The sequence below is a fragment of the Acipenser ruthenus genome, chromosome 50 (assembly GCF_902713425.1).
Source record: "Acipenser ruthenus chromosome 50, fAciRut3.2 maternal haplotype, whole genome shotgun sequence".
Lineage (NCBI taxonomy): Eukaryota > Metazoa > Chordata > Actinopteri > Acipenseriformes > Acipenseridae > Acipenser > Acipenser ruthenus.
Genome location: NC_081238.1, coordinates 645,068 through 659,039, shown reverse-complemented (window position 1 = coordinate 659,039; position 13,972 = coordinate 645,068). Strand labels below are relative to the sequence as shown.

Here is a 13,972-nt window from a genome sequence, read left to right as displayed (position 1 = left end):
CTGCTGAATAATGTTACGTTAATTACAGCTAGTTTTCCACATGATGAACTGACTTTTGCATTATAATTGTGTAGTTTCTTTGATTGCATGATGTTAAATAAATGATGTACATAGTTTTTATTATATATATATATATATATATATATATATATATATATATATATATATATATATATATATATATAATCTCTGACAGGTAGTACTGTACATATCTGGAACCTTCACATACATTATTGACAATTGAATGACGTCACAAGACACACAAACGGGTTTTGCAAGTACTGTAAGCTTTCCATTGTATTTGTATTATTATTATTGCATTGAAAAATCGTACACTTGAAAATATATTTATTTAAGCAAAACATATTTTCAAAGCCAATTTTACTCAGAAATGCACATGAAATGAGCTTCATACGTTTCTCGTATTTCTGCAGTCAACATTACCCTGTGTTTAATTGTTCTGTATAAAGATGTTGAGAAAACTTCTAGTCGGTACTTTTGTCGTTTAATTAAGCGAGAGCGAGGATTTCTTCAAAGAAACATCGCGTTTTGTTCCTTCTATAACATAAACACTTTCCCCCCCTACTTTTAAACTATATAAAAAGACATAGAGAGTAAATAATAATATAATTGCGGAAGCTGGCATTTCCTCGGTTACATGTAGCAAGTTAAGTAAGCGAGCCGCTCCGAATAACTCGGTGAAAGAACCCGCTCACGGTACGTTCAGATCCGCTCCCCCAGAGCAGTTCGGAGCGCTGCAGAGCAGGTTTCATCAGTGATCCGAATGAGGGGTTGAAAAACCCACTGATCCCCCTCGGTTATTGTTCATTATTCACACTCACCATGACGACCAGACGCGCGCTTCTAATCCTAAATGCCGGAGTCTGAGTGACAGCCAGTCAGAGCGAGAGTTATAAAACATACTTTTCAGAGTTTCGTTTCACTAGAAAAGGGTGTGGTTTTGAAACGGACCGCCGCCTGTGGTGTTATCATCACTGTGTGCAGAAAACCAGTAACCGCCCATCTGAACTGGGCACGATGTGTTGTGTTTCACACTTAAAGTTATATATATAATCTCTTCTGGCACGACACCGGTTTCACTGTCGTGCAAGAGCATCCAGCTTCTAATAACTTGCACAGTCATGAATTACATATAGGTTAGATGGTATGGCAAACAAAAGCCTTTTTAATTTGATCGTTTTTTTTTTTTTTCCTTTATTTGTGTGAACAGTATACGACAATTAAATGAAACGGTTTCTTTTTCCCCCTCAATCACTTTAAGTCGCTTTTCAAAGAAATAGCACTGGAAGGATTTCAAACAGCGGAGTTCAGGTGTAGCTGTTCTTTGCTTACAATGGGGAACGACGTCACTGACTAGAAACAGGTAGCTATGACGTCACGGATTACGCTCCTGAGTGGGCGGGTTTAAGACGGAGTGGGCGGGGCTTTGTTTTTAGTTAGCAGACCTGCTGTTTGCTGGTGACGTAATTTTAGAGTTTATCATCTTTAAAATAGAAAGGTATGTGAATTTCATATATATATAACATTTATATATATTTATCAAATTACAAATGAAGTTTCGTTTTGTTTCACAGAATTGGCTATTAGTGTCACGTTTCTTATATATTTCGTTACCGCTTCTGCATTGAAAGCGTGGAGCTCTTGCTCAGAACTCATTCAGAGATATATTCTAGAAAACCATTTAAAATGAGATATATAAAATGCATATATATCGTCTGTGTGTGTTTTTTACGTAAAATGTAATTGCAATGGTTAAAAAAAAAAAAAAAAAACAACCTGAACTCGAAACTGCACACAGACTATGAGAATACATTCTAGCCTATTGAAGAGGCTGCGAAACCGGCAGGGGAGGAAACTACAGACCGAGGCTCTGGTTTGGGCCTGTGCTGAAAACCTTCGCAAGGCTATATTAAAATTTATTATGAAGAATTACTGATTATTCTCCGAAATGTTCTGGTTTTGTTATTGCAGTCACAAGGTGGATTTTAAAATAATTTGTCGTACCTCGAATCCACGTGTAGCATCAACCGATGTTTTTGGTTTTTTTTTTTACCAGTAATCGCTGTCTAACCGGGTTAGGTACAAGAAATCTGGATATCTGAACAGCCGGTGGATTGTTATTGTTATTATTATTATTTATTTCTTAGCAGACGCCCTTATCCAGGGCGACGTACAATTGTTACAAGATATCACATTATTTTTACATACAATTCCCCATTTATACAGTTGGGTTTTTACTGGAGCAATCTAGGTAAAGTACCTTGCTCAAGGGTACAGCAGTAGTGTCCCCCACCTGGGATTGAACCCACGACCCTCCGGTCAAGAGTCCAGAGCCCTCACCACTACTCCACACTGCTGTTTAAACACTACAACTTTAAACTCTCTACAGATCCGAAAGTCATTTATCAATGTGAACCAATACGATTCTGTGCAGTAAATCCAGTTCAAGTTTTATGTATTTCTGGTGTGTGTTTTCTCAGTGCTGTGTAATTGCAGGGTTGCGGTCACAGCCTGCCTCTCGGTCCGCGGTTCAGAATGCAGAGTAACGGGACGGACGCACACCCGCTGTTCGGGGGCGCCTTCTCCGCGGTGCTGCCCCCCGGCTTCAGAGACGTCAGGTACGGGAGAGAAGTTTTAGGGCAGGGGCAGCCCTGGTCCTGGAGAGCCACAATCCTGCTTCTGGATATCCTTAAAATCATCAACTGCTGAAGACCTGGAAAACCAAAAATGTGTATTATTAAACTATCAATAGTGCAAGGATAGCGCATCAGCTGAGGATCCAGTAACGTGGTGCTGAGGTCAGGCGAGTCCAGCGCAGAGCAGGAGGGGGCGGATCAAGAGATCTATAAGATGTATAGATATTTTATATAAGTAACACTTGACCACTCTGTGGGCTGTGTCCCCCCGAGGGCTGGGCTGTGTCCCCCCGAGGGCTGGGCTGAGCTGTGCCCCCGAGGGCTGGGCTGTGCCCCCAAGGGCTAGACTGGGCTGGGCTGGGCTGTGCCCCCCCGAGGGCTGTGCTGGGCTGGGCTGTGTCCCCTGAGGGCTGGGCTGGGCTGGGCTGGGCTGTGTCCCCTGAGGGCTGGGCTGGGCTGGGCTGGGCTGGGCTGTGCCCCCGAGCGCTGGGCTGCTCAGTGCTCACGGCTCCTTGTGTTTCATTGGCAGCGAGCTCCGAGAGATCCCGGATAACCAGGAGGTGTTCGCTCACAGCCACACTGACCAGAGCATCATCGTGGAGCTGTTGGAGTACCAGGGCCACGTGACGGGCCGGGACGCAGCCAGGTACAGCAGCATGACGCCAACACTGCCTCCGCAGGCACGGGAGCAGGACTCCTATTGCACAGCAGCAGCAACACCCATTCCAGGTTTTACTACCAGCTCGACTAGCCCCTGTGTGTATAGCTAACAAGCTGAGCTGTGTCTTATTAAACTCCTAGTAAAACCAGGAATGGATCATACTAGATTATGGCACACATTTGTGATCATTTTATTTAACCCTTTCAGGCCTGAATTCGTTTCTACACGACCTCGGACCGGGACCTAGGAGTCCCGCCAGGACTGAAAGGGTTAAATTTAAAATGGAAACTTGGCACTGAAGTTGAGTCTCTCTTATTAAAACATGAAAGGGTTGAGGTGACTGGTTTCTTTTTAGTTTTTTTTTTTTCCTGTGATGTGTTACAATGCAATGGGCCCCCGCGTTGGTGCCGGCGCTGTATTCTCCCGATCATGGATTGCTGTTCCAGCCCTGCTCAGCGTGTCCGTGGCCCCTCTGCTTGTCCAGGTACCACTTTGAGGACGTGGCCTGCAGTAACGAGGCCGCTGGCCCCGGAGGCTCCCAGGTGCTCAGTGTGGAGCCGCTTCCCGCAGCGCAGACGTCCCTGCAGGAGAGCGAGTCGGCCTGGCTTCTCCACGGCACACAGCTGGTGTCAAAGTTCAACGAGGAGGTGAGAGGGAGGGAGAGACATACATGCATACACACACACACACAGACGGACACATAAATACATACAGAGAAAGAGACAGACAGACAGACACACAAATACAGACACAGAGAGGGAGGGAGAGAGAGAAAGAGACAAACACACACAGAGTGAGACAGACACACAGATGCACACACTACACAGACAGACACATAAACACAGGCACAGAGGGAGAGAGACACACATACACACACACAGAGCGAGACAGATACACACAAACACAGACACATAAATTCAGACACAGGGAGGGAGAGAGAGACACAGACACACACAGCAGCCACTACAACATCCAGTTTAAAGTTAGTTCAACAACCATTCTGATAACCTGCCGTCTTCAGTGTCCTGCGAGACACTGTGAATGTCCATTCCTTCTCTTGGTGAGTGGAGGGCAGCAGTGTGGAGTAGTGGTCAGGGCTCTGGACTCTTGACCGGAGGGTCGTGGGTTCAATCCCAGGTGGGGGGACACTGCTGCTGTACCCTTGAGCAAGGTGCTTTACCTAGATTACTCCAGTAAAAACCCAACTGTATAAATGGGGAATTGTATGTAAAAATAATGTGATATCTTGTAGCAATTGTAAGTTGCCCTGGATAAGGGCGTCTGCTAAGAAATAAATAATAATAATAATAATAATTCATATATTTTGTGGTGTTGCGCAGGCTGAGAACGCCGTGAGCGTGTATCTGGGGCTGTTCCGACTCCCTCAGTACAGCACAGACGCCCTCGTCACTTTCAACAACCCCGTTACTATCAAGTAAGTGTAACAATGCCTGGGGACCAGATCTATACTATTAGGGATAATCGGAAATAGGCAGGTGAAATACAGGGGTGAGCTTCAGGGTTTAGTAGGAAGTATACCGCTCTGTCAAAGCTTTGCATCACCCTCTGTATAGACTGAACTCATTTTGCTTCATGAAGTCGAGTGAAACCTGCCGAAATAATGTGACATTTCGAAATCTAACATGAAATACTACTGTACTACTATTATGGCTTCCGGTATAGACTTTCTTTTGATTACATGATGTTAAATAAAATGATCTAAATTATGTTCATATAGTTTTATTTTAATTCTAGGTTGATGCAAAACTTTTGCCCTTCATTACAGACCTAAATTCTAACAGTTTTACCCCAATAACCCTGACAAACGTACTAGCTGACAGTTTTGCCATTTGACGACAGTGTTTGAAGCTAAATAAAATATCTAAATTATGATCACATATTTTATTTTTAAAATGGTCTCAATCCTAACTACATACATTTCTGCACCTGTTTGATCCCCAGTATGTTTTAATCTCCTATGATATTTCCAACACACGTCCCTCATCCCTCTCCCTCTCTCCCCTCCCAGTCCCCTCAGCAGCAGTGCTGTCTCAGAGTCGGGACAGGACGCCGTCCCGTCCCCCTGGAGCCTGGAGCAATTCCGACTGCTTCTCCAGACGCTCCGACTGCTCAACCCGGACGTCTTCGGATAAGGGCGGGGGGGGCTGTCTGCTCTGTACGGGAGCCCGGAGGGGCCAATTCCACACAGCTTCAGTGTGGGGGGCAGTGGCACCGGCCACAGTGAGGCGCTGTGGGAGCTTTTCCTTCACTCAGCTCTGCTTGCGTTCTAGCTGTGTTGCTTCAATCCACAAGGAAACATTATCGTACCTCAGCTTTTCAACAGATGCCTTTGACCCTTGACGTCTTTTTTTTTTTCTGTTTTGAGCCTGCCCTGAGAATGCTGTACTACCCTGTTCTGCACAGAGACCTGACTGAACCAGCTTGCAGAGGGAGGGGAGGGCAGTCACTGGAACAGCACGGTGCTCTACTACCCCCGTTCTGCACACTGAGACCTGACTGAACCAGCTTGCAGAGGGAGGGGAGGGCAGTCACTGGAACAGCACGGTGCTCACTGACGATGGAAACGCGGTTATTAAGGGAATGCAGTGTGTGTTTTTTTGGCTCCGCAGTTAACGCAGTTGGGCTGTGTGCAGATAGAGGTCAGGAAGGAAGGACCCTTGTAAACTCCGTCCCAGGTAACACGCCCGTCCAACTGCTAATCAGAAGGTGCTACTTGTGCTTTTACAATAAATATTGGAACTGCTTGGAAAGAAGGCTGCCTCTGTTTAGTGTTCTCCTAAATTGCCTTTGTTATCGAGGGGACTGTGTTTACTCGGGAGGGGGGGAGGGCTTGATACCAGGAGGTTCAAATCCCGGCTCAGCCACTGACTCCCTGTGTGTGACCGTGAGCAAGTCACTGAACCTCCTTGAGCTCCGTCCTTCAGATGAGACATAAAACAAACGAGCTCCTATTGGAAGTGATTGATCTTGCAGCAGCAGCAGTTGATGATGCAGAGTTCACCCCCTAGTCTCTGTAAGTTGCTTTGCATAAAAGCTTCTGCTAAATGACTCATTAAATAATAATTACCTTTAAGAACACCTTTTTTGTTTTTAAAAAGCCGATCGGGAAGCAAATTTTTACTCTCATCCGGAGCGCCTGACCTTTCGTTAAACCCCAGGCTGGGATATGTAGTTCTTTGTCCAGTTTAATCAAAAGACAACACCCTGCCCAGGACTACAGTCCCACAATGCACTGCAGAGATGACGTCATTTCTAAGGAAAGTGAAATAAAAACAATTTCTTATCAAACGTGGGAAAGACAAACTGCGGCTTGTGCAAAGTTTTAAGCTAGTTTGACCGCGATAGGTTCTGATTTTAAACAACACTGTCCGATCTGTTGATTGCTACTCAATAATTGTGAAACATTAATAGGCTTTATTCCATTTAATTCATAACTAACCACTTCAGATTCCTTAAAGCTAATTACCTGGGAAAATACGATTTGGCACACCGCTGTTCTGACACAAAAGCTCTCAACAATACCAAAAAAAAAAATCTTTTATTTACAGCATTTTTTTAAAACTATTGGTATTATTATAAATTAACTATGATTTTATTATTCACATAGTACAAAATAAAATACACAAGCCATTGCAGTTTAATTATTATTATTATTATTATATTAATTTCTTAGCAGACGCCCTTATCCAGGGCGATTTACAGTCGTAAACAAAAATACATTTCAAGAATCACAGTACAAGTATTAATACAATTAAGAGCAAGATAAATACAATGACTTTGGTTCTAGCAAGTACAAGTATGACAAAATCCGATTCAATAACGGAGCAGATGACAGTGTCAGTGATATTTACATCAGGATATAATTAAATACAAAATACTACAGATTATACATTCAGATAGCCTGTTGTAAGGTTTGCACACGACAGAAGCAAAGATGATTTCATTAAACCGTGTGCTATTCATGAAGAGCTTGCACAGGCTATAATTTCTCATCAGTTCTCCCACGCTACCACTCCACTCTCAGCGCTGCGACAGGTAACCGCGTAGCGATAAGCTGTGATACTTTCTTTAATATACCGTATCGAAGGAGGCATGTGGAGTTTGCATCGTCTGATCATTTCAGTATTAATAATAATAATAATAATAATAATAATAATAATAATAATAATAATAATAATAATAATAATAATATTAATAATAATAACAGACTTCATTGAGGGGAGCTCTGAACCCCAGGACTGGGTGCAGCAGCAGCAGGGCTAGTGTGAGTTTGTAACCCTGCTCAAACTCCTGGCTCCTGATCATTTCAATATTAATAATAATAACAGACTTCATTGAGGGGAGCTCTGAACCCCAGGACTGGGTGCAGCAGCAGCAGCAGCAGCAGGGCTAGTGTGAGTTTGTAACCCTGCTCAAACTCCTGGCTCCTGATCATTTCAATATTAATAATAATAACAGACTTCATTGAGGGGAGCTCTGAACCCCAGGACTGGGTGCAGCAGCAGCAGCAGGGCTAGTGTGAGTTTGTAAACCTGCTCAAACTCCTGGCTCCTGATCATTTCAATATTAATAATAATAACAGACTTCATTGAGGGGAGCTCTGAACCCCAGGACTGGGTGCAGCAGCAGGGCTAGTGTGAGTTTGTAACCCTGCTCAAACTCCTGGCTCCTGATCATTTCAATATTAATAATAATAATAACGGACCTCATTGAGGGGAGCTCTGAACCCCAGGACTGGGTGCAGCAGCAGCAGCGCTAGAGGTCCAAGCCCAGTTCAGGGTGTTTCTGGCAGGGCAGAGTCCGGTTCTGTTGTCGCTCCGCTAGCTCTGCAGCTGGTGTTGAGAATAAAACTTGCGCAGCTCGTTCCAGAACAGCAGAGACAGGACGGTGTGCGGGCCGAGTCTGAAGTACGACGCTCCGATCCCCTTGTACAATCCCAGCAGGCTCTCCTTCCGAACCGTCTTCATGAAACAGTCCACAAAGCCGCGGTACAACAGACCCTGAGAGAGAGAGGGAGAGAGAGAGAGGGGCTTAGGTTCCAAACTCTCGCAGTAATCTTTTGTTTAAATGTAGGTCTACAGCTCTGGACAAAAGTTTTGCATCACCTAGAATTATAGGATTGAGACATAATAAAAAAAATAAAATGCAACAGCTATATGAACATAATTCATCTATTTTATTTAACATCAAAGGAACTACAAAATTATATCTACAAAAAGTCTTTCCCGGAAGCCATATTAGTAGCACAGTAATATTTCACGTTAGATTTCGAAATGTCACATTTTTCCATTTTCAAGTAGATGGGGGGAAAAACTACAAAGCGATGTGCAATTCAATATGTTAACGTAGCATTATCCAGCAGGTTCCGTTCGACTTTGTGAAGGAATAGTTAGTCAATTCTATAGGATGATGCAGGACTTTTGTCCATAGCTGTTGGCTGTTGGCATCGAATTTCACTCTGGAGGCCTGGGTTTAGGCAAATAACCTGGGTCTCCGAGTCTTAACGTAGCAGGGATGGAAATGAGGCCCCCATTGCATAGCAGATTGATCCTGGTTCTGCTCTGACCCTAATAAGCCACCCCTGAGCTCGCTGCCTACACACACTGTGGCTGATCAAGCTCGTGGCAGCTGTCCCCTCACCTGTCCCCTGCTGTCCACGGACTGGTTGTAGAGCTGCGTGCTGACCACGTCGAAGGGGGTCATGGCCACGACCACCACCACGCTGCTGACCATGCCTGCCGAGAGAGCCACAAGCCAGCTGTCTGACGGGAAGATCTGGGAGAGAGAGAGAGAGAGAGAGGAGGGTCGTGTGGCACGCTGGAATGAGGATGGAATTACATCAAGCAGCACAGTTAATCTCATCCCCTCCTCCTTCATTGCTGCTAAAGAATGCGCGGTACTGTTTTCATGGATTTCCATGAAGTCTACCCAATGCTGTTTAATCAATACTTCCCTGTGAAAATCCGTTTCTCAAAGAACAGTGGAAGAATACAGCTACAGAAAACAGCTGCTTTACTGAACGCTACATTCAGGAACCTGGCAGCCGGTTTAGTTTGCTTCCTTCCAGTAAATGATCGAACACGCGATTTCTTTAAAATGTCTCGTAAAAACATTTTTTTTTTAATCGTGAAACAAAATACAGGCCTATGTGAATCTATTTAGCCTTTAGGGCTTGACCGAGGTCTTTGAAATGTTAGAGAGAGCCGGCAGACAGTTCCCACATCTCGTTTCAAATCGGGAGCCTTCGTTGCAGGTGGGAGGGTGATCTGGAGACACCGCGATCCTTAGAAGAAAACAAATCTCTCTCTCCGCTGGCGAACGCTCCCGAGGAAAAGCTGAAAATAAATTTTAAAAAAATTCCCTATATGAAGACTAGGGGACAGAACAACAACAGAGGCAAACCGTGTGTTCTAGAACACTGCAAACGCATCACACACACACACACAGGGGTTACCTGGAGGTCACGGATAAACTCTTTGGAGGCGGTGAACGAATAAAGCTGGGAGGCCGACCCCACCGTGACCCGAGGCACGGCCGCGCTCGCCCCCCTCCACAATCCCAGAATGCCGTGCTGCTTCTGTATCCGCAGCAGCGCCTGCACCATTCCCTGAGCGAGACACAGAGGTGAGAAGGAGAGCTATTAGATATTATTATATACAAGCTAATTTTGTTAACTGACTTGATAGAACTTGACTGAACACACACCCTGGCACTGAAAAAGCCTTTTTTTCGTTCTATTAAATTAATCGCACGACAGTCCCATCTAAATCTACGTTTCTGCAGAGATTATTATTATTATTTATTTCTTAGCAGACGCCCTTATCCAGACGACTTACAATTGTTACAAGATATCACATTATTTTTACATACAATTACACATTTATACAGTTGGGTTTTTACTGGAGCAATCTAGGTAAAGTACCTCGCTCAAGGGTACAGCAGCAGTGTCCCCAAATACATGTGCGTGCCTCCACACCATTACAGTGCTATTCTGCACAGTTACAGTGCACTTAAGGCGTATATCCTTTTGCACAACGTAACAGAAACCCCCACTTTTCTGATACAATTGTGTACTTGCAAAAAGACTCACACATTGAGTTAACTGCTGGTCCAGCGGTTAAAGAAAGGGGCTTTGTTACCGGGAGGTTCCGGGTTCAAATCCCGGCTCAGCCACTGACTCCCTGTGTGTGACCCTGAGCAAGTCACTGAACCTCCTTGTGCTCCGTCCTTCGGGTGAGACGTAAAACAAACGAGCTCCTATTGGAAGTGACTCTGCAGCAGCAGCAGCAGCAGTTGTTGATGATGCAGAGTTCACCCTCCTAGTCTCTGTAAGTCGCCTTGGATAAAAGTGTCTGCTAAATGACTATTACTACTACTAATAATAACTATGCATTATAACATTGTAATGCTGTGTAAGTACACCTGCATTTACTGAGTAACTCCTATGTAAATACACAGTACTCAGAGGCACTTGATGGAAAGAGTTACCCACTATTCAATGGGAGCATATGGAAAATCAATTACAGGGACATTAGAATCTACTGATAATAGATAATGCATCTGTAATCTGTCCCCTGCAGACCTGCACAGCGCTCTCTGCTCCGTCTTTAAAGGATTAGGCGCTTCCGATTCCGAGACCAGGATTAGCCCCCACCCCCACCCCACCCCACCCCACCCCACCCCCCTTTCCAATCCAGAGGGACTCCACGTGACCCAGAATTAACCCCGAGATCTCCCGCAGTGAGGAGTGTAACCCACCTGGTGACAGTGCTGGTGCCCCACTGCTATTGAGGAGGTAGACTGACTCTGCAGGTGTGTCTTTACCTGGGGAAGACAAAAATGTATATACACACGTGTGTTAGTGCTGTATGAACCGGTGGTTCGGATCAAGCTGCTGCTCGGGTTTGTGAGGATCCCTGTTCTTCGAAAAGCAGCGATCGTCACAAACCCAAGTTTCTTCACTCGTTTCACTCTGAATGGTGAATCAGCCCGATCGACACCAGCGATCGTCGCCTGATTTCAGTGGTGTGTGTAGCACTAGTATGTGTGTAATTTATATATAATTATATATATATAGGGGGGGTCATACGCAAAAAACACGCATTATCATATAATAGGCGTATCCCCGCCCCGCCCCCAACTCAACACGACACGACCATCACGACACTAACAATAGACCCAATGAAACGCTCTTCCCTTTGTATAAGTTAGTGATCAGCAGATGCGTCAGCCGCACGGAGAGCGCAGTCTGTGGGTTTCACCAACTCTGCTGTGCTGAATAAATGATGTTTTTGTTTTGTTACTATGGGTAGATATCGGCACTTTCTTCCTCCCCATCGGGTCGCGGGACTTTCCTAACCACATAGGGACTGTTGGCATGTATGACTTAAGCGATTTGCATATGTAACGCCGGATACAAAAATACAATGATTTAAAAATAAAACAAAAAACCGTGTGAATAACAAATACGGTTTCTCTCGTTTATTATTTGTTGGTAAACATGAAACTATATATTCATATCTGTCAGCGAGGACTCGTTACAGAGGTACGCGCTTTACGGTAAAGACGGATACGAATAAAGAAAATAATATTGAACACTAAACTCCTTATCATGTAAGTATAGGAGTCCGGCCAACATGTACGTCCTTGTGTCAATGCGTTCCACTTGCCCGTTCTCTAATATTTATTTATTGTATATTTTCGTTTAATAATTAATATTTTGTTCTACATACCAAATAGACGGGACTCCCCATAACAGCGCCTATGACCCCGGCTGTAGCTCCGGCAGCGATGCTTTTGCCGGGTATTACTCTGCCGTCCTCGGTGTGGATGTAACCGGCTGACTCGATGACAGCGAAGGACCCGAGCCGGACCCCGTTCATGCAGAACTGGTACAGCAGACCGGGGACCAAGCCCTTCTGCAGCCCGGCCAAGCCGTCCACTTTCCCGATGGTGTAAAATGCGTGAAAGACGTTGCGGTAATGCACCTGGTATGACCCGGGCGCTTTCAGCTCGCCTTGCAGCTGCATCCGCGTTTTAACAACCTCCAGAGGGTTAGTGAAGAGACACGCTCCGCAAGCGGCTGCTCCGCTTAGAACGAAATCCATAACTTTTATATAGATTTAAAAAAACTCCACGACGTTAAGCTGTCTACAGCCAGACCGATCCTCTTAGTTAAAGCGTACAGGTGTTGCCTTTCAAGTAAGCCGACCGGCTGTGTCAAGATCGGAGGCGGAGTCTAGGTTCTTTTAACAACCAATCAGATTTCGAGCACTCACGGCAGCTTGGCCTATCACGCGGCGGTATTGGGTACAGCCCTAAACAATGATGGGATGGGAAACAATGATCTACATTATCGTAAATATTCGCAAAGCCAGCTTGACTAGGAGCACAAGGACGTTAAGTGACTTGCTCAGGGTCACACAGTGAGTCAGTGGCTGAGGTGGGATTTGAACCGGGGACCTCCTGGTTACAAGCCCTTTTCTTTAACCACTGGACCACACAGCCTCCTTAAGAAAGTATAAGTTTATATATTAAGAAAAACAAAAACAAAACATTACGTCATGTAAGAATAAATCATGCATTTGAATATAAGGGTCTGGGACCAACTCCCCAGTAATGTTGTTGATGCTGACACCCTGGGATCCTTCGAGAAGCTGCTTGATGAGATTCTGGGATCAATAAGCTACTAACAACCAAACGAGCAAGATGGGCTGAATGGGGCCCCCTCTCGTTATTATTATTATTTATTTCTTAGCAGACGCCCTTATCCAGGGCGACTTACAACTGTTACAAGATATCACATTATTTTTTACATACAATTACATATTTTTTACATACAATTACCCATTTATACAGTTTTTTTTGGTTATGTAAGGACAGTCCATTTAGACAACAGTATGTGCTACGGCAGTTTTTTTTCCTATCGGTTCAATACCTGTATGTTAATTTAATATTTGTAAAGCAGTTTTTCTCCTTTTCTTAAGCTATTTATGTTTCTGTATAAGCCGTTATGTCATACACGTATGTTTGCGGGTACGTGGATTTATATACCCACACCCGCAGTAAACGTCACCTGTGTGACGCAATTGTGTCATGTGCGTGCATTCCTCCGCTCTTTGATCCGGAGCGCTTGGACCCGATGCTCTTGGCAAGCTGTCGCTGTGAGTTACAGTTTATATCGGCCGTCTGGCGTGAGCAAACTAAACATGTTGCAATAGCCACGTTTTGTTGCCTCAGTGATGAGACTAGGACAAGGGGACTCGCTAAACTAACCGGGGGGGTGGGGGGGGGGGGGGGGGGTGGGGGAGATAAGACCCGGCCGAAGAGAGTCACGTGACTTGTGTTACAGCGGCCACATTATTCGGTGTCAGCTTCAGTTAAGAACTTTTCATAACTTTTGAATTGATTGGAACACAATTCTCAGTTGTGAATGAACCCGTTTTTGATTTTCTCGCCCCCTTAACTTCTTAACCTCAACCTATGTCGATATTTTTTTTCTTAAAATAATAAAAATAATAACGCATTCACTTGCTGCAGAATAAGGGTAGGCTACTTTCTTACGTAATATCACAGCCAATAATATTTTATGTGATACCAAGAGCAAACAAATACAATAACAAATTAGATTATA

General features: G+C 44.6%; 3 protein-coding genes across 5 annotated transcripts in view; 1 reads left to right on the top strand and 2 right to left on the bottom strand.

The window, feature by feature from the left end:
• Positions 1 to 1,023, bottom strand: part of LOC131721943 (BTB/POZ domain-containing protein 17-like) — a 5,852-nt gene extending 4,829 nt beyond the window's left edge. Inside the window, exon 1 of one of the 2 annotated variants that reach the window (XM_059015299.1) lies at positions 843 to 1,023. In XM_059015299.1, coding sequence (XP_058871282.1) covers positions 843 to 845 — 3 coding nt within the window. In that variant the 5' untranslated portion in view covers positions 846 to 1,023. The remainder of the gene's footprint in view (positions 1 to 842) is intronic. The other variant, XM_059015298.1, reaches the window with a different exon arrangement.
• A 1,500-nt stretch (positions 1,024 to 2,523) lies between these two features.
• LOC117962503 (ran guanine nucleotide release factor-like) lies at positions 2,524 to 6,135 on the top strand. Its single transcript, XM_034915504.2, has 5 exons — positions 2,524 to 2,639; positions 3,187 to 3,303; positions 3,803 to 3,965; positions 4,659 to 4,753; positions 5,348 to 6,135. Exons 1-5 carry the CDS (start codon positions 2,557 to 2,559, stop codon positions 5,469 to 5,471), a joined length of 582 nt encoding a protein of 193 aa, XP_034771395.2. The 5' UTR covers positions 2,524 to 2,556; the 3' UTR covers positions 5,472 to 6,135.
• Positions 6,136 to 6,429: 294 nt separating this feature from the next.
• Positions 6,430 to 12,569, bottom strand: LOC117404641 (solute carrier family 25 member 35). 2 transcript variants are annotated; one of them, XR_004663035.2, is made up of 6 exons: positions 12,072 to 12,569; positions 11,098 to 11,163; positions 9,794 to 9,946; positions 8,980 to 9,114; positions 8,045 to 8,339; positions 6,430 to 6,591 (listed from the first exon to the last, which is right to left on the bottom strand). XR_004663035.2 is itself a non-coding variant. In XM_034918823.2 (5 exons), exons 1-5 carry the CDS (start codon positions 12,444 to 12,446, stop codon positions 8,160 to 8,162), a joined length of 909 nt encoding a protein of 302 aa, XP_034774714.2. In that variant the 5' UTR covers positions 12,447 to 12,569; the 3' UTR covers positions 6,757 to 8,159. The 2 variants fall into 2 exon arrangements, 1 of the variants encoding a protein (XP_034774714.2); XM_034918823.2 differs by lacking the exon at positions 6,430 to 6,591 and having other exon boundaries at positions 6,757 to 8,339.
• Positions 12,570 to 13,972: the final 1,403 nt, after the last annotated feature.